Source organism: Coturnix japonica, chromosome 7, assembly GCF_001577835.2.
Source record: "Coturnix japonica isolate 7356 chromosome 7, Coturnix japonica 2.1, whole genome shotgun sequence".
In the NCBI taxonomy this organism is placed as follows: Eukaryota; Metazoa; Chordata; class Aves; order Galliformes; family Phasianidae; genus Coturnix; species Coturnix japonica.
Window position 1 is genome coordinate 18,933,248 of NC_029522.1, and position 27,875 is coordinate 18,961,122.

The 27,875-nt window shown below is 41.2% G+C and overlaps 1 protein-coding gene across 1 annotated transcript; it reads left to right on the top strand.

Annotated features, from left to right (window-relative positions):
• On the top strand, positions 1-27,875 carry SNX4 (sorting nexin 4). Its single transcript, XM_015868702.1, is given in 15 exon segments — positions 1-132; positions 134-316; positions 1,068-1,183; positions 7,342-7,480; positions 7,557-7,706; positions 8,641-8,688; positions 12,435-12,490; positions 16,960-17,032; positions 18,478-18,539; positions 19,979-20,044; positions 22,149-22,238; positions 23,477-23,576; positions 23,983-24,128; positions 25,495-25,609; positions 25,992-27,875. Coding segments are annotated over 15 exon segments (1,509 nt in total). The 5' UTR covers positions 1-15; the 3' UTR covers positions 26,040-27,875.

The following is a 27,875-nucleotide window of genomic DNA, read 5'->3' on the forward strand; positions in this document are numbered from 1 at the left end:
GAGGTGCCCGGCCGGATGGACGCTCCGGAGGTGACTTTAGCAAACAGTCCCGAGGTGAGGGCAGGAAGCCGGCACCTTCCGCCGGACGGACCGCCGTGCCCGGAGCAGGCCGGGCCGAGAGCCGTCCCACAACCCCGTGCCTTGCGGCCGGGCCCGCTGTGCCTGCCGGAGCGGCCTCAGCGCCTGCGCGCAGCGAGGAGCCGAGCCCCTTATCGCCATGGAGAGCGCTGAGGCCGAACCGAGCGAGAGCCGCCCGGAGGAGGACGGCGCCGTGCCCGCCAGCCACCTCCCGCTCCCGGAGCAGCCGGCAGCCACGGTGAGGTGCGGGGCTTGGCGGGGCGGGCCGTTCCACCGCCAACGGGCCGCCGGGCTGGGAGCGGCCTATGCGCGGGGACCGAGCACCGGGCTTTCCTGAGCTGCGCCGCCCGGACGTGGCGCCGCTGGAGCGGGGAGGGGCGCGGGGCTCGGCCGGGAGCCCTGCGCTGTGGGAAGGGGCTGCAGCTCGGAGTTTCTCAAATAAATCCCTCTCCCCGCTGCATTCAATGAGAGGTCCCCAGAGCTCAGCCTTTCTGGGGGTATTTATGTGTTCCTTACTGGTTTCTGCCTGACTGTGAGAGAAAGGAAGGATCCTCCTCGTAGAGAGTTAAAAACAAAGCTCTGATATTCCTCAGTACGTGCTTCCCTTGCTGTAAGAGGGGAGTAGTGCTGTGCCTCAGGTGTTTGGAGGAGGAATGTGGAGTAGGGCGCTGATTTGTTAGGAAGTATGGGCTACTGTTGATACTGTTGTTTTCTTCCTATTTTCTTTTTTTCCTTCTTTTTTCTTTCTTTGGAGTTCCAGCTTTTGATAAATTGTGTTCTTTGAAGCTCTCTGTTTGTTGACCTTTTTTTCCTCCCCTGAAAGCAGGTTCTCTCTTTCCATGTTATGTGCCAGATTTGTAAATGGGTATAGAATGGAATGCTAGAAGACTTATCCTATAGTGCTGGTGATCGAAGGGGAGGTATGGTTGGTAGCCTTTGCTTTGTGCGCTGTATGTTACATGAATCTTTATTTTCCTCCTCTCAAAAAGATGGAAGACTGTTTAGCAAAAAAAATGGAGATCACCGTTTCAGAAGCAGAGAAACGGACTGGGAGAAATGCCATGAACATGCAAGAAACATACACTGCTTACCTCATTGAGACAAGGTGGGTGATGAGAGCTTGCTCTCAGTAGGTTCAGATGGTGCCATTCCAAGCAGGCTTCCCTTACCTCCACTGTGAAAGTATTCAGGAACAGTCGCTGAGAGGATTTAGTTGGTTTATGATTTGTTAAGTGATAACGACATGTTCTGGAGGATCTTTTCCTGCCAGAATTTGGCATCTGATCTCCAGCTCAGTATTAATGCTTGTCTTGCCTAACTGTGCTCTGTAATCCTTCATTTGAAGGTTGATGGAAAAATGTGTGCTTGATAGATACTGCTTTAACACGGTGTCAACAACTGCACAGCCTGGATGCATTTGTATGAGTGTTTATAGTGTTGTATGTGCAGCTTGCGTGTGAGAGGAGTTGTGCTTTGTGGTCTGAAGTAATGGTTGGACTTGTCTGGGATCACAAGGAAATAAAGGAGTCTCTTGACTCAGGTCATGTGGTCAGAATTTATGGCTCCACTTGTGTTTGAAGTGTGATTGGATCAAGCAGAACTCCTGCTAAGTGTTTTAGGTTAAGGGTTAATTAACTGTTTCCTTCCCTTGTGTTAGTTTGGACTTTCACTGCAGAACTCACTGCTTTTAGTCTCCTCCTATTGACAAGATTAGTAATATGGGTGCGTTTAACACAGCTGGTATCACAAGTGCAACTCTCAGTTTTAAGTAGTGAGTAGCAAACAATGCTTTCAAATGCCTTACTTAGGGCTCCTTCCCAGTCACAGCCGACCCCTGTTATGTGGGGTCATGTTACTCAGCTGAACCAAGGATTTCTAAGTTAGACTTTATTAGGAGTTTTGTCTCTCGCTTTCCTGTGTTAACAGTTCAAACCCTTGGGCCTCACCTCAGGAGCGATGAGCTGTACTGATAAAACCCTCTGAAACAAAGCAGTTACAGTTTTGAACTCTTCAGCCTCTGCAAAATGCAGTGCTGACACGAGTCCTCCAATTGCTGGTTAAAAGTCAGCTTCATTTGTTCAACTGGTGAAGTGACACGCCAGTCACGCTGACCGTGATGCAGAGTGCACTCCAGAGGTGCACTTACTATATTTTTCTTAATTTAATTAGAAGTGAGGTTTATTTTTCAAACATCACAGCTCTTTGAGAGCTGCTGAGATGGTTTTAAAACACTTTCACAACGTATTGATGTCGAAAATTATCTTCTCACATAAGAAATGCTGTTTTTCCTTCAGTGTTGTTTCTCAATGGAAGGAATATCTAGCTGCGATGTGGAGGATGCTCTGGGGGCATCTTTGTGCAGCCCCAGAATATGCTGACTGTATCTCTTTTCTCTATCATCCCTATATTAAACTCACCCCCACCGGTCTTTCCCAGTGGTTCTTTCTTAGTGGCAAAACTGTTTTGCTGCCTAGATTGCCTTCTTTCATTAAGATTTATTTTGTTCTGTGGTCAGCAAATACCGAGACCAATTACATGTTTGTCGCAGAACTATTGGAAATGTGGGTTTGTCACATCTCTAATAAAATAGGTTCTTTATTCCTTTTGCTGAGAAAGCAAAATTTCTTGCATAAATATAATTGCTGGCCATTAACTGTGCTTCCTGCTGAGCCTGTAGCTGTAGGTGGGCTTCACAGCAATTTGTCTGTGGGTAATAGGATATTTTGTAGCCAAGGAATAAAACTCAGTTTATAGTAATATAAAAGGAAGACCACTTAATAATAGTTGCATTACGTTTATGTGGCCTGGGGTTCTGCTGGTACTGCTATCTAGGATTTAATTTCAGTTTGAATTGAAGAGCTGTGTGCAGCTTGCTGAATAAGAGGCACGAGGTGGATGCAATTACAGCCACCGTACACTTATTACAGGACAGGAGCTGAGTATATAAACTTTTAACACGTTAGTTTCACAAGCTCTGAGAAAGCTTCTTATAGACTGTAAGTAACGATGTTGTTTTATTTTTCTTTTCAGAGTGAGGAGATTTATTGGCATTCTCACACTTTCCTTCGCCCTTTTTTGTTTATGATATTACACCTCAGTATAGATTTTCTTCTTCTAAGGAGACAAAACAAACTTCCCTGCTGCAGACCATGGAGCCTCAGCCAATTCCAAGGGTCATGCTTCCTGAAAGCATCTCCTTCAGTGTTGGTTTACACCTTTCTGCATTAGCATGGTGGGTTTTTGTGGGGAGCTGTTTCCTTTCAATTAGTCTTGGAGTCAGTTTGTTTCACAGCTCCTGTTAAACTGCGCGGTTACTTAAAAATAACTCCGTTCTTACACTCTCCGTGGGAGAACAGCTGAATGCTTCTACCTCTTTGTGTAAGATGGCGTTAAGGAGGATATACATCTTGATGATAAGAATTTGTAACTAAGCACTCTTCCTTGCCATGTGGGTGCTCAGCACATCAATTGCTTCCTATAAGGGAAGAGGTGAATATCCAGAGCCTCATATATTCACAATTGCTTGCTTATTGGAAATTCAGACATCTCTGTCTCTTACCAGATTCTTCTTGTAACTGCAAGAGCAGACATGGTATAAAACTGAGAATTTGACTCCTCTTTTTACTTTTTCTTTTTTTTTTTTTTTTTTTTTTTTTTTTTTTTTTTTTTTTTTTTGTGAATTAAGCAGGATTCAGAACTCCTCTAAATGCTCTGTGTTGAACTGCAGTTCATTTTAATTATAGCCCGTATGGGGATGCGTTTCTTTCCTGTTATCCTTTAAAGTAAACAATCTCTACTGTAGTACCAGAGCACTTCCATTAAGTGCTAACTCTGCTTCCGTCCCTGCTGGTGTTCAGATCTTCAACCTCGTGGTCCCAGTAATGAGTGTGACTTTCTTTTTTAAAGGAAAAAGGAGCACAGCTTCTTGCTGCCCTGTACTGACTACACAAGAACTGCTCCATGGGAGGAATGGACTTGGAAATCTGTAGCCAGCTAGATCAGAGTTCAGTGCTATCAGTGCTGCACCGGAGGACTTCAGGGAGTTATCTTCTGTGGCACTTTGTTTGAGTTCCTTTCTCAAAATCTCCTGTTTTGCGTTGGGTGAGGCTGAGAGCCCAGCATGTGTTTTGTGGGGGGAGAAGCTTAAATATGTGGACTGTTTCTAGATAGCTAGTGGACAAAGCTTCCCAGCTTTCTTAACTGATGTCCTTTTTGCTGCAGGGGAGTCAGGTGTTGCTCCTGGGACACGGGGATACTGAGGGCTGAAGGCAAATGTGTTGCCTCTGCAGTTGGAGAGGTGATTAGCTTCATAAGGAAATACACCAATACGTTCCCTTCTCTAATATTTTGCAGCCGTTCCTCTTTTTATTGCATGAAGAATTGTTTAATGGCTCATTTCAGATAATTAATTTAATTAATTTTAAATGGGAAGAGGTTAATTAGGTGAACTAAAGTTTTTCACGTCGGCACTTTGAATTAAGGCGAATGAACGTGGCTTTTGGAGTAATGTAGTCTTTTAATTGCTTATGATAACATCAGTTACGAGTGTAGAAGCTGGAGGTTTCAATTTTGTCTTTTTTTTTCCTGCAGGCTCATTCAATGAATAACGTGCATTGTTAAAATTGTACTTAGAGAGGAAACATATGGTTTTCCTGCCTGCAGACCGTACAAGTATTATATTATGTTTTTAAAACCAAAACAAATTGAGAAGTTTGACAGAATGTCAACAAGTGATTATAATCTTAATTGAAACTGGTGTGCAGTACTTGCACTTAATGGTAGAGTTCATAACGTGGTCTAAAAAATTAGATGGTAATGAAGGTGTTAAGTGTAACGAGTACCTTTGTGGATTTCCACTTCCTTTCTGGAGCAGGGTTCCAGGGTCTGGCTGATGTCGTCTTGTTAACTCTGGCAAGTACGAAGCTGATACAGCAGGCGCTCTGAAAGCACAGTTGAAGCTCAAAATGGTCCGTCCTTGTGGCTTCTAGTTCATAATTATCCATGCAAAACAGTCACAAAGCATTAAAGACATAATTTGTGCTGGGACATTGTCTTGTCAGAAGGCCACATTCCCTTACAATGACAATTTACTAATGGTGTGTGACCTGAACCACTGCAAATGATAAGTGGACTGCTGCACTATTGAAATACATGGTGGTCCTACTGATGTATCTGCAGAATGGGAACCTGCAGTGTAAGTGTTCTCTTGCAACCACACTATAGACATAGAGCGTGTGTTTTTTATCGAACACACCTTTATCTGTGAAGTTGCTTTCAGATTTATGAATAGATTCTTCTTGATTTCCATTTGTTTTCTCTTATTTGTAGCAGAGCGCTGTTGTAGTTTGTTTTTCTTTCCCCACACTTAGGTTAAAATGAACAATAATATGACTCAGGTGCAGGAATGGGGAGTTTTAAGGAAAATACAGCTTGAAGGTTGTAAAGCTGGGCTTGGCAAAAATGGTTGAGGAGGAATGGCGAGGCAGAGCTGGAGGAGTGAAGACAGGTCAGTTATAAACAACAAGCTACTGAATGATGTAGGAGTGTACCAAATACTTTCAATAAAAGCAATTCCCGTTTCATTCTTCTCTGAGCTGACCTCCTTGATGCTGTAGGGACTCACAAGATTATTGAGAAAGCGACAAATGTTAGACTAGACTTGCATTGAGTTGGGAGTTAGTTGGGTTTTAGGCTGAAGAGAGCAGCACCTCTGTCTGCCAGTGTGAGTGAACCCTGTTGTCCTAACCTGTAGTTTTCTTCATGTTATTTTATGCAGTGTGGTTGTAGCATCCATGTAATCAGTCAGTCTCAAACAGTATTCATCTGCAGCAGCTTGTATTGAATTGTTTGGTTGTTTCTTTATGAATGCATCCTTGTTCTTTATTCTTTCTCCTTGTCTGTCCCCTTCCTACAGCTTCAGTTAAGGATAAACACAGTTAAGTATCAAATACTGCATGTATTTGATATATTTAAAATATTTAATATATATTAGATATATTTAAAATATTACTCCATGAAGTTCTTATGAGTCCAATAACTGCATAGGGTGAATGAGAAGCTGTGGCCACAAATAAAAATGCAGGAAATTCTATTTAAAGCTAAGAAAAAACTTCTTTAATGGTGTTCAAGCATGGGAGTGGGCTGCTAGTGTGGCTGTGCTTGGGGATGCTCCAGTCCAACTGAAAATGACTTCAGTCGACCTTTGAGCAAGAGTTGGACTGCAGGCCTGCAGAGTTCCTTCCAGCTTCATATAATCTGTGATAATCTCATAGCAGAGTTAATATTGTTCCATGTAGGTTTCTGCCAGGGCTTGTACGTTAAGTAGTCACTTAATGCAGGAGCTAAGGTAGACATAGACATCACTGGTTTCTGTTAAGAGCTGCGTCTGAAGTCTCTGTTTATTCTGGCGTGTGCTAACTGCCAAGAGGTGTTATCGTCCTGATGCTTATTTAATGATATTGCAAAGAATTTGTGTTGCTTTAAACGTCTTGTATGAGGACTTTAAAAAATGTTTTTATGTTACTTTTCAATCCTATAAGATTCCATTTCTCCTTTTATAGTAACATACGATCCTTTAATCCCTTGCTAGATGTTGCTGGCTTTAAGTATTCAACAGTATGTTCAGATACATCAATTTTTGTACCTGCTCACCTTATCCTGACCCAGTTTATTAGACTATACATCCTTAGTCCTTACTTATGTGAAGATACTGCTTCAAACAAAAGATTGGACGTGACTTGAAATGTGTTACATTTCTCAAAGAAGGAAAAAAAAACCCTTAAACTTTTTATTTCTAAACTATGCTTTATAACTCTTCTGGCTATTGCACTGATAAAACTTTTGTCTTTATAAGTGAAGACACTCCCACCAAATAGAAAATTCTTGCTAGTAATACTTTGTTTCCTTCAGCTGCTCGTGAAATGATGTTGGCTTGAAGCCTAACAGTGTTCCAAGACAAATATATCCAATTCTATAGTGATGTGAACTAAGCCACTTACATAACTAGACTGTGACCTACCTGTTTGCTTGTGGTGTGATGAAAATTCATTGACTTCTCCCATGTTCCTGGCGCGTGCAGAAATTGAGCGCTATCAGGCAGAGAGCAGAATTATTTCCTTTTAAATGAAGTCTGTAGACATACGAAATTAAGATTAGATTGCGGGCAAGTTTAGCACTAATCTTTACTGAGCAGCTATTTTTAGGTTTATCGCTACAGCTGAGCTGATGGTGGCTTACGGATGTTCAAACTGCTTTATTTTTCAGAGCTATTGAGCCTCAGAATGAGGGACAGTGCTCCCCAGTGGACTCCCTGTGGCGGCGTTACAGTGAATTTGAATTACTGAGGAATTATTTGTTAGTTACATACCCACATATCGTTGTCCCACCTTTGCCAGAAAAAAGGGTAAGGAAGTTGTGACCGCAGCTTGCTTCATACTGTTTCTTATCTGTTTGCCACTAACACTCTTCTCTTTAAATAGGCTGACTTTGTTTGGCATAAACTATCAGCAGATAATATGGATCCAGACTTTGTGGAAAGAAGAAGAATTGGCTTGGAAAACTTCTTGTTACGTGTGGCTTCGCATCCTGTTCTTTGCCAAGACAAAATCTTCTATTCGTTTTTGACACAGGTATAGTAAAATGATGTGCTTCCTAAATATGTATTTCTAGTGATTATTTCTTTAAGGTAATATCCTTTCCCTTTGTTGCCTTTCATTGATCTGGAACATGTTCACTGTTTAGGGGAAGGGTAGACAACGTGATTACACTTAAGGTAGAAAAGGCTTGTATGTCTAAAAGCATCTTAACGGCCTGTTGCAGTTGTATAGTTGGCTTTCTAATGTACTTTATGACTTTATTCCAGTCTAGTTAGGAGGCTCCTAAGAGAGAATTCCCACCCCTTTAGAGCATCATACTGACAAGTTCATGTGCATTGGTTGGGAAGGCTTTCCTAGAACTAAACCTGGAATAGCTTCTTATATGGCTGCCAGCAGAGAGAGAGTACTGGCTTCCAGTTTGCTTTTTGAAAGTTCCTTTAGCTTTGCAGTTTGAACTGTGATCCACCCCTGTGTAATCCCAACAGCTGTAATGTGATTGTTAGCCAAAACGTTGCATTCTGTAGTTTTTGAATTTAGGAGTGTCTTTGTTCTGTGTTTTGATCAGAGATTCCCAAATAGCAGCCTGAGCAGGTATGTCTGCACTAGCACAGCTTAATGTGCAGACGAACCTGTGTGGGTAGCAATGTGGAAGCGGTGATGGAACAACCATTACATGCGATCAAGAGGACTGTGTGTACACGATAAACAGATGACATCAGTCATTGCTTTGTATGTTCTTGGTATGTGCTCTGCCTTAAGGTTTTGGGGCAGAGCTTAGCATGTAAGCAGAATGTAACAGTGTGTTATTAACTCGTTCTTGAAATTAGGCAGGGAGGGTGGCTGAGGCAGGACTCAAGCTTACCGAGGACTCTTCTTTCAGCTCTGATATAGTTATGGTACAGGGACTTGATAAAGCTGTGGCACTCTTAAATCGTTGTAACAGTATCCTCTTTTTCTGTGTTTTTAGGAAGGTGGATGGAAAGAAATGGTGAATGAGACTGGATTTCAGTTAAAGGTAATTATTGTAACTGTCTGTCTTGTGACTGGGTTGCACCCACTTGAGTATGCACATTTTCAACCAGCTATTAAAGACTTTGATGTTAAAATGAGTTAAAGGCATTGCTTAATGCTTACTTGTAACTACAAGAAAAAGGTCATGTTCATAGCATGTAATAGGTAAGTCTTCAGTTGTCAGATTCTGTAGGAAGTTCAAAACTTAGTCATGTTCAACGCTCAGCCTTGTAACTCTGCTAGTAGTGGGAGTGTCATCATTACAAGCTTTACCACTAATGAACTTGAGATCATTGCAGTGCTTTTGTATGTTGACACAGGTGGAAGAGTTTGAATTCTAAGACTTTGTGCTAAAAAGGACAAAGACAGGTGAATTTGGTGCTCCTTACCTGTTTAACAGAAACACGTCTTATAGTAGTGCTATCCACACTGATAGCAGTGAGTTGATGCCTGCCAGGATTTGAGTCTGTGAGAAGCTAATAGAGGTTGCTGGGCTCAACCTGGAAGAGTTACCATTTGGGGACAAATACTGAGCTTTTGTTCATGTAATGCGATCAATTCATGAGATCTCAGCTCTGTGTTTCTAAGTAATGAGAGCTGAAGAAAATTACTGGTGCTCTTAACCTCAGTGTCCAAAGAACTTTGTTACTGGTGCTTTGTGACAATAACTTTCTCCTCTTGTGGTAGGGCTTTTGTTTCACTAGTATTCATAGTGCAACTATGCAGTTTTCCTAGTCCATAGGCCTTTATTTCAGCTACAAGTTCAGACTTTTCAAACAAGCTCAGAACGTTTGTACTGACAGCATATGTTCAGGAGCGCACACTCTGGGAGGAAGGGGAAGAAAACTTGCTGCAGAGTGCTGAGAATACTCGCATGCTTGAAAACACACTGTAAATCTAATGAAAGATGAGCTGAGTCCCATTTTCCTGCTGGTTTGGATTTTGTATGTAGTTTTCCCTTTACAATACTTCCTTCCTTAAAGAAAAGTAACAACTTTGCAGAGTTCTGGGGAGAAGCTTCTTTTCATCATTCAAAGTGTAAATAAAGCTCTCAGGTTGTCTGGTTATTTAGCATTACGCTAGAGGACAGATGTGTATAAAAATGGCTTTCTGTATGTGTAGGACTAGAATCAGACCACTGGCTTTGGCACTTCTGCCGTCTCTGCTGCTGGTGCATTAAAGCAGGATGTGCATTTTGTCTCGAAGGGTTTGAATCAGGCCAACTCGACCTTAAATTAGGCATGAATGCAGTGTAGTTGAGCATGTTATAGTTGAATGTTGACGGTGGAGGCTTTGTTTATTCTGCCAACTGTATCATTTAATCATGTCTTTACTCCCTTCCTGACCCCCAACACTTAATTTTCTTCATCAGGGGATTTCTTACTTAGATCCTTTAGGAATGAGAAAGCAGTGGCAGCTATTATTTCCCCCCACTCTTTAGTTTACTTACATGCTTATGGCATTGCAGTAGGAATACGCTGTCTGAAACCTCTTTGCTTGTACTTAATTTGGTGGAGAATTACCTCCAAAATGCTTGTGCCTATTGATCTTAAATCAAGTTTAAGACTTGACAGATGTTTTTCTAACTACATAACAGTGCGGTGCAATGCTCATGAGTGGTGTGTGGGAGTTATTATGCTGTTAATGGCAAGAAGGAAATAATCCAACCTAGAATGTTGTGTGCTGGCAAGGTCTTGGTTCCTTCCTGACAGTGCTTTTATACTTAGTGTGCTCTTCCTTCAGAGCATTTCATGGCTGTAGCAAAAGGCAGAAACTTGCCATGTCAGTGTAATGTAGGGAGAAGATTGTTTTCAAGAGTTAACCCACTGTTTATGCTGTCCTAACAAACCCAGATGGCTTTGGTGCTTGCCATTTGAACACAAACAGAATGTTTGTGCAGTGTCTACCTACAGGGGATGGCTTTAATTAACAGCAGCGTCACTAGGTAGCTTTTGAACTGCAAGAGGACAGGTGAGGGTAACATATGTGTGCATCTGAACTACCTGAAACTCAACCGAGGTATATAATGACCTGTGGGGGTAGATCAGTAAAAGTGCAAGGCCTTACAAACCCTTGGAGCCCTCTAAATAAACACAAGGCTGGGCTGTGGGCTGGAGTTACTGCAGCATTCTGTGTTTGTGCTTCCTGGTGCTGCAACTGCCTTCCCTTGCAGGGTATTAGTAGAGGAGCACTGGTTGGCAGTGATAATGAACTTGTTTTAGTCTGGTGTCAGTCGATCTTACAGGTTTCATTCGTTTATAGTTTGTGGATGACTTTGTATTGCTTGTGGAAGGACAAACAGCTAAAGTTAGCAAGCTGCTGTTCTGATACAGGACTAAGGTGGAGCAGAAGTTTTCTATCAGTGATTCTCACCATAGTTATTTTTTCCTAGACTTGGTTGCTGTCCTAAGTGTCTTCTAAATATGGAGGTGGTTCCAGGTGAAAGGAGCTTGCACTGATGTTAAAATGCAGATATTTTTTGTTGAGGCCACGTGCAGTAGGAGGTGGAACAGTCTCAAACAGGGCATGTCACTCAGTAGACCTTACTGACAGAGGGCCCTAAAGGGAGGACTTCCCTTGGTTTGGGAGAATGCCATGTTGCATTCTCTGCTTGGTTTGAAACAGCTCTTTAAAATCTGCTTTGGCTAAACCATTGCACAGAACACTGCTGTGTCATTTACTAGCAGTAACAAGTACTGCTGAAGTAACTTACTGCAATCATTCTTGGCACCGGTTAGAAGTGGTCTATAGGAAATCTTGAACACCTCACAAGATATATTCTTTACTGGTCTTTCAGTAGAAAGAAGGATGTTGTGATCAGAAGTGAATTTCAGCCCTTTTACATACCCTGTGGTTTTTGTGCAGTATAAAATGAACCTTGAGTAAACTGCACATGGAATGCCCGAGAAGTTGTGATCTGGGACCTCTGTGGATGAGGCTGGGATGTCTCATCTGTGTTGGTATCTGATTTAAGAGTGAATTCCCATTGCACAGTTTGTAAAAATACAGTTAAGAACAACCAGACACTCAAGCAAGTAAAGCAAGCAGAAAAAGCAACCCACCCACCTTCTTAGGGAAATTTGCTGCTGTGGTCATTAGTAAAACAACAACATGGGAATTAAAATAGCCAATTACCTTTTTAATTAGGTATCAGCTTTCCTCTGTGGAGAATTATATATGTTGTATCATAGAAAAGAACACTGCGTTAAAATTAGCTCTACTCTGATATACAAATTACATATTTTCTCTAAAGCAACTCATAAAATCAGAGAACACCATGTATGCCTTTGATTTCACTGGGGATCTGTTCCTAGCAATAAAGAGCGTACAGAGGTCACTCTACCACTGGTTTTATTTGGTTTGAAAAATATGAAATAGTTTGTCCGTATGGTCTTATGTTACCTAATTGCTTCATCTAAAAAGAATGTAGGGTCGTGTATCTTAACTCCGTGATTTGTGTAGCGTTTTAAGAAGGAACTGTTTTTGTGGGATTTAGGATTATACCAGCTTAATGCTAGCGGGTACCGTTTGCATCCAAGTTCACACAAATATCTTGGTTTTCTACTTCTTATTGAAACATTTGACGTGCAGGGCAGCTACAGTCAACTTGTTCAGTTTCTGCAGATTTAAATATGCCGGGAAGGCAAGAGGTTTTTTTTTTTTCCTAATGGTGCTGCCAGAAGGCTGAGATTTTTGTCACTGGAATTTAATTGCATTAAATTAACGAAGCTTTTTTTCCCCTTTTTTCAGGCAGATTCCAGATTAAAAGCTCTTAATGCAACATTCAGAGTGAAAAACCCAGACAAGTAAGATTCCACATCCTTCCTCCCTCCTTTTCCCCCTTTTCAGTTACCACTGTAACTTCAGATGACAGACTATTCTATCTCCTTAGAATGAATTCAGAGAAGAAAAATGATCTTTCTGCACCTTAGTTCTGAACAGAAGCTCAGTAAGGAGGCAGTACGAACAGATTTGGTACATCCTGTTGCCAGAAGCAGGAAAATGCCCTTGCTTTATGGAAAACGAGTCCTTCCTTTTAGCTAGATTAAAGGCTTGGGAAGGTAAAATAAAATAAAAACACACACGGCACCGGACCAGAGTAATAACTTCTTAATGTTTTTGCTTGAAATGAAACCTTTCTGAACATGAACAGAGTGCAGACTGATAGGAGGTCTTTCCAGAAGTCTGCTAGTGTACAATTCTGGATGCACGTGTTCTGGTGCTGTAGTTCATAGTTGTCTTCAAACTGCCAGATTTCACAGATGCTTGTGGAGGGCTTGGGGTCAGTTCAGCTCTTCTGCAATTTGGGATGCTTGGAGACAGGCGCTGAGAGCAATCCGATTGATTGGAAAACTGGTCAGAAGGATAAGGATGAATAGTGGCAGGACGATCAAACCCTGGGTGGTGTGAGGAGGTTAAAAGGAGTGTCTACATCTGTAGTAGTTAGAAACATTAGTATGCAGCAATAGGATCAAGAGATTTTGCTGATTACCATTTATAAGCGTTAGACACACCTTATGGGTTGATCTGCTGTCCAGCCATGGCAATAGGATGTGCTCTTTAGGGGCAGAGCATGTGCCTGACTGCTTTCTGTTGTCTGTTCTCTTTATGCTTCCCCAGCACCCGTGGGCATCGTATCCAGGGTGTTAGAGGGTACTTACCTTTCAGAACCTTTTAGTATCCATTGGCAGATTTCTGTGAGTTGGTCCAGGCCCTCTTGTATGGAATTTGCTGATGGTGTTTATTTTTGCAGCCTCCCGTGGCAGCAACTATTTTAGCAAGTATTTAATGCATATGGACTTTTGTGAATGAGGTCGTGGCAATAATGGTGAAGCTGTCCCCACGTTTGAGTCCTGTATCTTTTTTGTTTGTGAGCAGCAGGAGTTTGCTTTCCCTTCTTATGTGATGGGAAAACGTTGCCAGTAATCTGCCCGTAGGTGAGAAGGACTGGGTTAGTACTGAGATGAGAAATGTACTGATATCTTTCAAGGCAACGTTTCAGAAAGCAAAGCTGTTGTTGAGATATGGGTTGGTAAAAAGCACGAAAAGAGTTAATGCAAGGAAAATACGAGGAAGGAATTGTAACAAAAACAATCCCTGAGTATCTGACTTCACAGCGCTTGAGAGATACAGCACCTGCTTTCTATTGTGCTCTGCCACCTACGCAGCTTCCAAATTGAACACTTAGTTACAATGGCAAGCTATTTTACAAGTTGTTTAATAACCGTGCAGCGTATCCTGTATTTGTTTATTAAAAAGCTCTCCCTGACTGCAGCATGTGCAGCTTGACAGGAGGCACAGTGCCTTGTTCTGCCTAGCACAGTAATGCCTGAGCTGCCTGCAGTCTGACTCCTTACTCCTTTACATTACCTTTGGTGCTTGTATGAGTGGGTGGTAAAGGGGGTTCAGCATATTCACTTTGCCAAAGCTGATGGCACTGCTGTGTGGAGTGTAGGTGTTCTGCATGTTCAGCTGCCCGAACTGGAGAGGGTCCAGGTGAAAAATTGCTGCAACTGCCGGTTCAGATTGTCCTGGTGCTGTGGAACTGCACCCTTAGCTTAAAGCAACGTGACGAACTTTAAACAGCTGAAGTGATGCTACTCTAGGAGGACAAATGCAGGCTGGGAACCAAAGCTCCTCCTGTGTGAAGCAATTAGTATCTTTTCTGAAGGAAGTATATAGTGGTAAAACTTTGGCATTCTCACTGTCAGAGGTCAATTTGCAGTCTTTCTCCTACAGACCTTTTTTGGATTCGCACCCATCCTTTTCTTTTATACTTTGTTCTCCTTTAGTACTTTGAATCAAAACAAAGTAGCTTTCTTCTTGGGAAAGACTTCTTTAGAAAGTACTACATTGTTTCTTAAGGCAGAATTAAAAACCAAAGCCAACAATAAAGCACCAAAACACAACAACTCCCCTCCATCCCAAAACAGGCGAATGGTGCTGTCCTTGTAGCACTGTCCTTGCTGAATTGGAGAATTACTGCTGAGTAAAATGCCCAGAGTAAATAACTTGTATTGAAATGCCATCTACTGTAAATGAAATGCTCTTCTGTGCCATTACCGGAACATCCTTCTGCAAGGAAACATGTTAATTTCCCTCACATAGTTGTGGACTGATAGTTTGTCGTTTGCATCTGAAGCTCTATGTGGTTGCGTAGTTCTTAAATATGTGGCCTGTTGGTAGTGTTGCAGAACCAGTAAAACCAAGGGCAGAGAGCTGGACCTGCTTCAGTAGCTGAGTGCCAAAACCACGTCTTTGTTCACAGCTTCTTTTGTTACAGTACAATGGGAAGTGAATGTCTTTGTATATGCCTCTCCAAACTCACTTTGGAAATTAGGTGTTACCGTAATTATTTTTTTACACGAGTATTAAAAAGTGCTTGGGCAAATGCTTAAGATGAAAACATTTGATCTTATCTCTTAAAAACACTTTTCCCCACCAGTTAGTGTTCTTAAGGCCATTATTCTATAGGAAACACTGTGCAAAAATCAGTTTTACTTTGGTAGATGCTGTTCAGAGGCAATAAAAAGACACCTTGACTCTGAGGTGATTTTTTTTAATATGGGGGAGGTGTTGGTGTGGGAGATGATACATTGCTGCTGGAGTCTGGGATGCTGAAAGTTGTTCTGGGTTCCTGACTCTCTCCTTCAGGGAGTACAGCATTCCTAAAAGCTTTCTTGCCACAAAACAGAGTAAATAACACCTTTCGTTATAAATTTCTGGAGTGGGAAAGGGAGTCTTCCTGAGCTTTTTAATCTTTTGTTCTTAGTTCAGTTATTTCCAGTATCTTCACTGTTTGTGTCTGCAGCTGCCTGACACGCTGCCCTGGTGCATATTTTATAAAGTGTAAACTGAAAAGATTGCTCTCCAAACCCCGCTGTGCAGATCAATGACTATTTATTTTTCCCATACACTTTCTCTGCTGGCTTTTAAATCTTTTTATGTACTTTAACCCTGTGTGTGTCACAGTCTTATAAAAGATGCTCCTTGGAGATCAGAAATACTAGAAATGGTAATAAAACTTTTACTTCCTGAGTGTGGGGCGGAGAGAGTTTTTCAGGTGAGGATTTCCTGGCAGGGGAAGAAGAAGCGTTAAATGAAAAGCCTTGGAATTTCATAGTTGGTCACCCAAAGCAAGTGACGTGACTCATTTCAGTAAGGCCTCTTAGCCTCAAACTGTTCTGATGTACAAAGCCTGGCTGTGTGCATGCAGAAGGGTTAGAATTATCTTTTCAGTGTTTGAACATCAACTAGGGAGATTAACTTCAGTCTCCCATTCTTTAGTTCTAGTTGCGTTTTTTCCATGTGACTAATTTGCTCGTTTTCAGATCACTGTACATTGTAAGCTAGGTAAAGCTGTCTCTGGCTTTGTACCTAAATGGAATAGTTTCTTGTGTGCTGCCTCTGCCTGTTTCCAGAGTAAGTTGTGAGCTAGACTTGAGTGTAACAGGGAGGGTTTTTGCATGCAGAAATGTCAGCTGCTGTGGTTTAATTGGTTACCAGTCGCTAGCAAAGCTGTGATAATTGACTCTGCTTCCTAATTATGGTGACCTAAGTTGTATCAACTAAAACTAAGACCAAGGGTTAATTGGGGTGGCTGATAAAATGCTTCTCAGCAGTAGCAGGCTGGCAGTGTGCACGTGAGCACTCGGTGAGTTACCTGACTGGTTAAGCTGTCCTAACTTGCTTGTAGCCATAAGCAGGACCAATTCTCAATAGTGTTTTGCGCACAGCTGTTACAGTTCCACACAGCTGAGCCTTGAAAGCGTTGTGTTAATGGTGGAAGTGTTGTGAATGCTTCTGAAATGCTGTACTCAACGCTGGCTAGATAGCAGCTGGAAAAGGAAGTTCTTTTATCAGGTCACAAATGTGAATGTGTTTTTATTAAACAGTATGGTTCAGCAGGTTTTGGCTTTACAGTTATTTTAAGCTTTCCTATTCAGTAACAGGCTTCCTTTTATAAATCCCATGAAAAAAATTAATAGCAGTGATTTCAGTTAACTACTTACCTCATAAAATGTTATCTCTTAAATTGGTCTGAACCGTCATCGTTCGCATATCTAAACTGGTAGTCAGGCAAATGTTGGGGCTGTTTGTTTTAGCGGATCTGAACTTTGCAACCACTTCTTTAGGAGTCTTCAGCTAATTTCACTTCAACACAATCCAGGTTTCAATACATTCTTGCTGGTGTAGCATTGTGGCTCTATCTTGCATTCTGTGAAAGCTTACTTTCATGCTGGCTAATGATGTACTATCTGTTTCCTGCTCCCAGGAGATTTACTGAACTAAAACACTATAGCGATGAACTGCAGTCTGTCATATCACACCTTCTGAGAGTCAGAGCTGTAAGTATTTCCCATGTGTGTCGTGACAAATAGTACAGTATATAGCTATACTGCAGCATTTCTTGTTTAGTTGAGAGAAATGGTGTATGTGTTCTGGGATAAGAACAGTTCCGACTGAGAGCCCAGTTGTAGAGTGTGGGGCAGGAGATGACGAGGAGAGCGCTGCCTTTGTATTGGTTTTGGAGGGGTTGGGCAAAGATAAAATATGGCACATCAAGGTTGACATTCTGGTTTGTAATCTCTCCCCACTGATGGTCACATCTACAGGGTGTTTTAAAGAGGAACAAAATGTCTTTTCCTCTCAGTAAGCATGTTAGTTTGCAGGATGTCTGGGTTAGGAAGGGACCCAAAGCTCAGTTTTCTGGTCTCATATATAGTATGAATTGTGCGTACTTCCCAGCATACCTTTTCAGTCTCTAAAGAATGATGTTCTTTTTAATGATAAGATAATGATAAGAATGATTATGTCACGCTTCAAGATTCTCTATGGGCTGACAGTGAAAAAATACAATAAAAAAAGAGAAAGGCATAAATAGGAAATGGCAATTCCAATAATGAGGAGTGAGGTGTTGCCTTTTTACTGTGCTTAACAGGGTTTCCACTTTTGATGGGAGCTATGTTGTAGAATAGGTTGGGAATTGATTGTCCTGAGTTGAAGTACTTGAGAGGATAAATTGCTGGGGTTCTACTAACAGTGCCTTTTTCTCAGCTGTGTGCACATCAGGTCTCTGGGGTGATTTCCTTTTCACTGCTTCAGCACACTGGTAACTAACTCTTATAGAATGTCAGTCTAACTCATTGGTACATCACACTTAGAAGGGTAGTACTGGGATTACAAGTCACACTTCAGTGTACACGTTGTATTCTGGCATTGTTGCCAGCATTGTAGTACCTGCTGCAGCCAGTCCTTTATCTCCAAAGAACTGAAACGACATATGTAGTTGTGACAGTATGTCCTGCAATGGACAGCTTGTTTCCTTTCCTTTGTTTCACTGAGCTGGATGGAAAAATCAAGTCACACATTTGAGTTCTAGTGAGACTTTCCCTGCAGTCCTGATGTCAGGGTGGATTGCTGGCTTGCCATTAAATAAGCAAGGATGCATGTGAAGCTGGCATTAGTCAGATAAAGGAGGCTGTGCTTTACAGCAGGCTATCAAAATATCAATTAACCGATAATTTGCAGTCTCAGTAGACATATCCTGTATGTGAGCACTTCTGAGGAAATACTTGGAATATTGCTTTTCAATGTAGCCTTGACTGTGACTTCAGTCTTCAAAGATTTTCTGCTGTTGATTTACTTTCAGTAGTGGCTTAGATTAGACTTAGGCCTAAACTTGTTTGCCTGTGTGAAAGCAGTAAGGCTTTAGCTCAGAGTTTGTGCTTGAGTATTCACAAAGCAGCTTCATTTTAATGTTCATGACCAAAACTAACTTTCAATGTTTTAGAGGGTAGCAGACCGGCTGTATGGCGTCTATAAAGTTCACGGCAACTATGGAAGAGTATTCAGGTAAGAATTCATCCGGTTTTTAAATGTTACAGGTCTTCTAAAGAGAGTAGTAAACTTGGTTACGTTTATCAAAAGCAGAACAACGTATCTGAAGCACTGAAATGTCTGACTTGAATGTTGCCTTACAGTACTACTGAGGCTTGTGTTGAATCTCTGCATCTGCTGCTCTTAGGAGTGGACAACATCAGCTTTTCGTTTTGTATCCCAGAACTTTGGGACTTTTGTTGTGACATTGACATTCTGCTTCTTTAGAATGCTGCTTATTGCCTATTTTCAGGCAGCTTTCTCTGTAAAACCTCTAGATTCTTTTAATAGTTGAAAACCAATAGTTGAGAGCTCCATCTATGCAATGTTAGTAACTTGTTTTGGTTGTTTTTTTTTAAAGTGAATTTGCCAATCGTTTTTTGATTTATATGAGTGAATTGCATGCTCGAGTTCTCCATCTCACTGGAGAATAAAAGAATCTAAACTTCTGGTTAAGGGAAACCTCCTGCTTCTATGCAGTGCTCAAGTGCTAAATTTAATTCTCTGGGTTAATGGGTTGCAGATGTCTTTCTCATTGGGGGTTTTAAAGTGAAATTAGGTGTAGTTCTATAATAACACAAAGACAAACAAATGTCAACGTGAACAGTGGAATGTTTATGAAAAAGGACAAAATAAATGCATTAGGCATAAATTATGTGAAATCTAAGTGGACCCCTCCTTTTTTCTTGTATAAATAGTTGTTGACGTAATTCTTATCGCTAATAAGCCTCGTGAGGTTTCACAAAGCTGAGAGCACGAAGTCGCAGTGTATATGGGTGCTGTGAACAAGCCTCCTGCTATCTTTACTGGAGCTGATTCCTATGAGGTCTCCTCAGCTTGAATAGGGAGTTGCAGTACTGAGGAAATGATTATTGTTATTATTTTTAACGAGTGGAACTAAACAGAAGTCTACAATGGAAATAGAAAACAGCGTGCACCAACTCGCTTCAGTAGAGGTAAAATGCTTGCAAATGTGAAATCCCACCTTCTGGTTTTTTGCAATGAGAGACTTCTATCTGATAGCTGCCAAAAAGAAACTGAGCTTTCCACACTTGTAACACAAGGTAGACAAAATTGTGTCTTAGGAACCCTTCTTTTTTTTCTTTAAATGACCCGTCATTTAATTTTAGCTGGTTAAACAAGACCCTCTTGGCTCAAAACAAGCTTTAAGCCATGTATGTTTGTTTGTGAGGACAACTGTAGGCAGCAGGGACAGTTGTTGAACAGAACTTTCGTAGCCTCGCTGCTGTGCTGTCAGTGCTGCTGCTTACAGGAAGAAACCAGTTTGGCAGAGTCCAACTTTAAGGCAGTTTCCATTCAGGTGTCACCTGGAAAGAAACTATATCCAGGATGCAGCTTATTAACTTTCCTTACCCTTCACGTGTGATGTTGCTTCTCGTTTGTTTTTCAAACAGTGAGTGGAGTGCCATTGAAAAGGAGATGGGGGATGGGTTGCAGAGTGCTGGCCACCACATGGATGTGTAAGTACTGACTGAATATCTGATAGTTTGATGTAAGCCAGATGTGGAACTCTGCCTCTTTCCTCTCTTTCCACTCAACCCAGAGTACGTACAAGTAGTGTACCAAGAAAGCTGGGGGCACGTTGTTTTTAGGGGTACGGTGTTTCTGTGCCTTGGATGCAGGCACAATTTTAGTGTCCGTGTACTGTATTAAGTAGCTCGAAAGGTCTCAGGAGAACCAGAGTGGTTTCTTTTTTTATTATTATTTTGAAATTGTAGAAGCATTTGGAATTCTTCCAGCCTTTCTTTTAAGCTACTATGCCAGAAACGGGTGGAATACAATATTAATCTACTGCAGGCCTGATGAGATCCATTTGTTTTTGATAGCAGTGTTTTGTACCATGTAGTAGATGGTACACAGATTTGGACCTAATCACAGAAAGTTAAGAAACTTAATTATTTAGCTCCAAAACTTTAATGGATTCTTGAAACAAATACTGTCTGGATCTAATAAAGTAGAGAATCCTCCCTTTTTGCATCTCTAGAGTCAGTTGGCAGAGCTGCATGGAACACAGCCTTCAAAATAAGAGTCTTATGCTTCGTAGCGCTCACAGAAGCGATACTGCAGGTTCTTACTTTTCAGGTAGTCCTATACAGTAAGTGGGACAGAGCAACTCCTGACTCTGAACCTTCTTTTGTAATCAGGTACTATTGTAAAGCAGCGACTCCAGCAAGAGGTGGGAGCTGTTTGTCACTCCTTCGTCTGTATCGTTTTTCATTCTTTTCATACAGATAAAGTGTAATTTGTGTAGAAGCAAAGCTATCAGTTTTAGATTACGATGCAAATCTATGTATGTTGTACATATGTACATGCTGGTTGTGATTCTTGCTATGCCCTGGTACACAGTAGGATTTGAAGAGCCATACCAAAACACCTTCTATCTGTGACCTTTTATCTGTTTCAACTGGACTGCCATTACAGGTGGAATCAGACTTAATTGGAAGCATCTTTTAGTTGAGGATTCCCACAAAGAGTGGGAACAGGATTTACTGCAGTGTTTCTCCTTAAGATTTTCCCTGGTTTGTTGTAGGACAAACCAGTGTTTAAATTTCAGCTTAGGCAGTCAGAAGTACAGTTTGTCCTACAGCTACCGTGAAAAATCCTGTCTAGGTACGGTCTTCTTTGGTGTGTGTTTGCTTATTTTAGGTAAGTTCTTCTGCCACACGCAAGCTTTGGCACTTCTCTAAACATAGAACTTATTTGAAATTGAAATGTGTTCCATCTGCTGTCCTGGGAAATTTAACCACTATACTAAAATGATTGTACCTCAGAACTTAAAAAGGGAGCGTGAGCCGCACGTGTCCTTTGTGACTGCAGGCTTGGTCAGAACACGTGTGTGTTTTTCAACAGCTTGGAGTTCTTCCTTGCTTTGATTCATAACATGAATTTGGGTATGGCAGTTTTATCACAAGAGAACCTGGCACACCCACAAAAAGCCCTGCTATGTCTTTGAGTTCAGAGCACCTAAACAGCTTGTGCTTGGAAACTGAAATTCATATCTGACCAGATGAATGTCTACCACCTTTTCCTCAGGCTCCACATCGTAGCAGTTCTCCTGCAGGTGGCCATTGCTTTTTCAGGGCCTTAGTTCCTATATTCTTCTGAGTGGGCCTGATGGTAACATTCAGTGTAAGTGTTTCAGACACCTCGTGTTTCTAAGCCTTAGTGCTGCAGCCTTGCAAGGGTTCTTCTGCATCGTATCTTCTTTTTTGCCTTGGCGCTGCTTCTTGACAATCCACTGAAGAAAAGGAATAAATGGTGTTCCTTTCCTGTAATAAAAACTGCCTCATCTTCAGCAGGAAACTTATGATAAATCTTGTACTCATCAAAAGATTTATTGTGATAACAGCCAAAGAAACAGGCCTGCAGGAATGTTTATATTAGCTGATTCAGAGTTTAATTAAAAACAAAGGACAGAGGAAGAGCCCTTTTTAGGAGCGTTCCACTGTTTTACTTTGTGACTGGCCTTTCTGTCAAACAGGTGTCCTCCCTTGTTACTGTCTGTGTAAACCTTAGAGTTTAGATTAAGGAGCTTCCTATTTAACCGTGGCTGTTTCTCACCAGATATGCAGCTTCTATCGATGACATACTGGAAGAAGAGGAGCATTATGCGGATCAGCTCAAGGAGTATCTCTTCTATGCAGAAGCACTAAGGTATGTGCAGAAGTATACAGCTCAAGTGAAAACCATTGTGCTTTTCTCTAACATGTTGGTGCTGAGTTTAGTTTGGTATCCTGTTCTCTAAACAGCAGCAAATTCAGTGTTATAGAATCTTCACGTTCTCGTCTCTTACTTTAATTATTCCTATTTCATTGCTGTATGGGTGGCAATAAGAATTTAGAGCTGAGATGACTAATAGCAAAATGATGGATGTTAAAATCTGGTTACTCTGGAAGATAATGCTGTTGATTCCTTTGGTTACAGCGTTTCCTTGGCTTCTCATACAGTGGTGCCCTGATGTGCTGGGAACTTCAGCTTTTGATTTAGCCAAATAGAGTTGTTACAGCTATTACAAATTTCAGCAGGTTTCGGAATGCACTGTATAGCTCTCATCTGCTGTGCGTTATTGTGCAGCTAAATGTTGTGGGGTTTGTTTGGTTTTTAGACTAGACTTGCTAGGACAGTCCTCCTTCCCAAGCATGGATACAGAAGCAAATTTCTTTATGCAGTAAGATTGTGCCTGGTGCTGCTATGCTCTCCCTGAGCTGGCTCTGAACTTCTTGGAGAGGTCCGGTAGTGCTGTAGAGATTCAAGTTGGTGAGTGATGGCTGCTGTCTGAGAACCCAGAGCACAAGTAGCCCCTCCTGGGAGATGATCATGCATCCGGCAGTGGAGTACGGATGCAGCCTTGTCAGCCCACACAGGACTGGGACGTAGTGCAGGTGGTCAGAGGCAACTTGTCTCTTTTCCAGATGAAAGACGCTGCGTGAATCTGGAAGCACGCTTTCTTGTTTTGTTTAAAAAATTAAAATGCCAGGAATTTTCTGACCAACCGGGGCATTGCTGCTGTGACAGGCTCCATCTCCAGGGACTTTTTGTCATAGCATTGATTTTTCTCAAATGTATTTTGAATAAAATAATTTTACAGCGATGTTCTTCAGTAGGTGGTAGGGCTCGTATTGCTGAGAGGGAATGAGTCTAAAAAGAAGATCAGAGGAGCAGAATGCTGCTGTACTGAGAGCTTTCTTTATTTCTTTATACTTTGATCCAAGCTTGCTTAACTACAGCGATTGTAATGTTAGGCATTCGGTGATAAGGCTGTTGAGTTTGAGCTAGATAAATAACTGAACGTGCTGCCTGCCAAGGAAAGCATTTTGCCATTTGTGAAGTTTAAATGGAGGGAAACGTAGCAAAACAAAGTAATACATGACAGATCTTTCATTACTTTTCAGGGCAGTTTGCAGAAAACATGAATTAATGCAATATGACTTGGAAATGGCAGCACAGGACCTAACATCTAAGAAGCAGCAGTGCGAGGAGCTGGCAACAGGAGTGAGTCTTTCCACTTTCTTCTCCAGGATGGATTGTTGTTTTTGTTTGTATTTTTTTTTATAGGGAGAGCAGAATTACTTAGAATGACATTTAAATGGCACTAACATGCTGGCCTCCAGTTGTAAGAGGTGGCATCCTATGAGCCTCTGAGATTTAAATGTAACTTGGTTGTTGGTGACATAAGTTCTCCATACCAAACTTCTCTTATTGAGTATTGAGCAAGCAAAGGGTTGCAGGAAATGGGACTCAAGCAAAAATAATACAAGCTATAGGAGCTTGAAAATCAGGTTATTTAATGGCATGTGTGGGCTTCAGGTGTAAAAGCTGAGCTACAAGTTTCTCTTCAGCTCTGCCTCCTCACTTTTTGTGTTTTTTTTTGTTTTTTTTTTTTTTGTTGTTGTTGTAGACTGTGCGAACATTCTCCCTGAAAGGAATGACCAGCAAGCTGTTCGGGCAGGAAACCCCTGAGCAGAGAGAAGCCAAGATAAAGGTTCTGGAAGAGCAGATACAGGAAGGGGAAGAACAACTTAAGTCTAAAAATCTGGAAGGCAGGTAAACAGGCTTTATTTTTTCAAAGGAAACGAGGCTTGTCTTAGCAAGTCAATGACTGGACGCTCTTGAAGGTGTTTGCGTTTTGTCAGTGTTTTTAATATGTTTTCAGTGTTTATGAGCTGTCTATAAAAGCTCCTGTCAGCTGCAAGTTGTGAAATAAAGTACAGTACATGCAGTTAGCTTCTGGTCTGAATATATGGCTTATGTAAAACCTGATGACTTTCCCAGTTACTGAGCCCACTCTAATGGCTGACTTGCTTGCTTTCATGTTCAGTTAGTAATATGTTTAGCAGGTGGGCTTGTAGGTCTGCAGCTGAATAGCCTAAACTCAAAAACTGATTTGCTTTGAATACAGTATCTATTTGGCTTGTGTGTATGGGTCCTGAGCTAATACTCTGCAGCTTTTCGTATGGAGGACAACTGACTCCTGTTTGAAAGAGATTAGAAGTTCTGGCAAGCTGCTTCTCAATGCTGTAATGAAATTTTCTTCAGGAATGCAAGCATTAAAATAAAAAAAAAAAAATTAGGAACCAGCATTCCTTAAGCAATGTGATTATGTCAAAACATGTTCGTCATATAATAGAAGGGGTAAATGTGGTATCTCCTGATATGTTAGGATTAGAGCAAAAAAGATAAGACTAGTTCACTAGCAGTTCCAAACAAGAAGACACTCAGTAAATGCGATTTCTTAATCATTTTGACAGAAGTACTGGAGATCTGCTTTTTAGCTCTGGAAGTAATTTTCAAGTGAGCACTTGCCTTGTATATGTGATCCAGCACAAACGAAAGCGTTGGATTACAGGAATCTACCTCCATTTTATTTAAGAAGCACTGAAGGCACATCAGCAAACCGATATAATTAATTCCTGAAGTGATGTGCCCATGTCAAATTTGCTTTGTAGATGTTGATCTTTCCTGTCTCAAGTCCTGATGACAAGCCAAGTTTTCACATTGGAATGACTGAGATTCTGACTTGACAACTGAAAAAGTGCCATGTTGCTCAAACTGAGTGTTAGTATGAAGATATTTAGTCATCCCAACAGGATCAGAGAATAGCGTGCTCTGAATTATGCTGCTTCTGTGGCAGTGATGCTTACTGCGTGCTTGAAGAACACACAGGAGTAAAAATGGCGTGAAATTGGTTCTAGCTCAAAATCTGTAAGATGTAGATGGAGAATTAAGTAGTAGTGCCAGTTGTAAAATGAGAACTCTGTGGGATGCATAACAACTACAGAACTCGGTTTGCTGACTGAAAGACAGAGTGCTCATCATACTTGGAGCTGCTTTGCTGAGGGCTCAGAGGAGGGAAAGATGAGCTGAGGTTGTAACATATAAACATTAACAGAAATAATGCCTTTAATTCCAGAGACTTTGTGAGAAGTGCCTGGGCAGATATTGAACGGTTTAAAGAGCAGAAGAATCACGATTTGAAGGAGGCGCTTATAAGCTACGCTGTGATGCAGATTAGTATGTGCAAAAAGGTATGTTTGCCTTTCTAAAGCTGTGTGTGCGTTTGTGTATATACCCAGACTAATGCATGTATCATGTCTGCAAAGGATCAGATGCAAACTATCAGCATCTAGGAACGCTACAGTCCCAGAAGGTTGGAAGTCACTAGTGTAAAACCTCCCATGTGTTCCATCCTCCTCTAACTCTGAGGCATGCTGATACGCATCATAGGCAGTATGGTCCAATCTCTGCCCTGCTCTTGTGTGAGGTTCTGTGGGGCTTTTTGTTGAATATTCTGTGGAACAACAAAAAAAAAGTCACGTTTGCAAACCAAGCGTATTTTCACCTATTTGGTTTCACATTTTTTCCTTTATTTTTTTTTCCTTTATTTTTTTTCTTTTTAAATTTTAAAAGGGAATTCAAGTTTGGACGAACGCAAAGGAATGCTTTGGCAAGATGTGATTATCTGGAAATGAATTCCTCCTCCAAGTGCCAGAGAATGGAAGCACAAATGTTGAACACCGATGTTAAGTTGCTACATGACTTACGTATAAATCATGAAATAAATGAGTCGAGTGAATAGTTTTTCTTTCTGCTGATTGCAATTGTTAATTAAGGACAAAAAGGACACGTTGTTAAATGTTTAGCCCAGACTGCCGCTACTGTGGCATGTTTTATATGTGGTAGCAAATAATTCAGGAGTAGGAGTTACTGAAAACTATAACTCTGTACTGGAGCAAAGGTGTAGGGGAAGCTATCCCAGAAAGTATGAACTGAACTGTTCTGTGAGACTAGTGAAACACCACGCTCAATAACGTGTAGATCACTTCCAGATGCCCTTCCCTCAGCCCTTGCTGTTTAGAATTAGTAATGCTCAAGGGTGCTTTGGTTTTATAATAGGACACGCAGTTGTGTTCTTGAGGTTTACACCATCAGAGGGACAAAAACCTGAAATACTGTAATGCGTAGGGTTCACGTTTAAATGCCTTTGCATGCCCACAGAGAAACGTGCTTTAACAAAGTTCAGGTTAAGCAGTCTTAAGCTCCTGAGATGTTTGGAGCTCTCTGCAGTAGAGGTGTTGTACAACGGTTTGATACAGTATTCTGCATTTACTGGTTCCCACTTACTTTTTGATATGGGCATTGATTTGTTATCAAACTATTTCTTGCAAGTTAAGGAAACTGGTGGTCCAGCTGAGCAGCAAAACCAAAGTCAAAGCTGGGTAAGAAGCAGATGCAACTTCTGCAACTTCTGTTTGGTTGTTTGGGACTTGTTTACTCTAGATGTGAATCCAGTCTATGGTATCTCTTCTTGTAACTGAAGTGGTTTGGTTCTTAAACTGAAATACAAAACCTGGTGCAATTTTCCTAGTACTTAAAAGTAGTGATGTGCAGAATCTACAATGAACTGAGGTGTCTGTCTGGCTCTTGTAATGATGTTTCTGTGTATAACATGGTATCACCAATTATAACATGGTTTGTAGTTAACAGGTACTTGCATTAAGTGTTTCCAGTTATGAAAAACACTTAGCACTGTTTAATATTGGGCTTTTCCTACATTCCTAAGGTTCCTGAAGTCTTGTGGAATTCATTACACTTGATTGCTAATCCTCCAGGAAGTTTGTAATATTCTGTTGGGAAGTGTATTTATTTTCTCTGGGTTTTAACACTACTCAGATCTTTTGTAAGAGATACGGGATGTCTTTAGAAGCTGTTTTGATAAATCATCAATAGTTACTTGACATGTCCCATGTTCCTTCTGTCTCTGTAGCATTTCTTTCCATTGTTAAAACCATTGTAAAGATCTGGTGTACACTACAACTCCAAACTCAGCAGTTAGAAGCTGGTTGCTCTGATGGATGTTAGCTTTCTCAAAGCGTTGGGCAGCATCACTTCTGGGAGGTGATGCTGGGCAGAAGGAGGTCTCTGCATTTAACATTTACAAGGAGAAGTGTTGTTCCTTTCGGAGGATTGCGATATCCGGTTCTGATACAGGTTGAAGGACTCTTACATTCCAAACCAAGAAGTTGCACACATGACGTGTTCAGTAAGCCTTCTAAAGGAGCGGTGCCTTAATACAATACCATGAGGCGCTCAGTAGGTATTTTTCATGCACTTTGATTTTTGGTAAATCTTTCTGGTGCCTCTTTCCATATTTCACTTGCTGTACAGCTTACTTAAATGTATTAGTATGCCTTTTTTTTTTTTTTCCCTTGCTAGTTGTACTAAATTTAAGAAGGGAACAACATTTCTTGTAAGTTTTGTGCCAAATAAGCTGAATAAAATTGCTCTTTGATA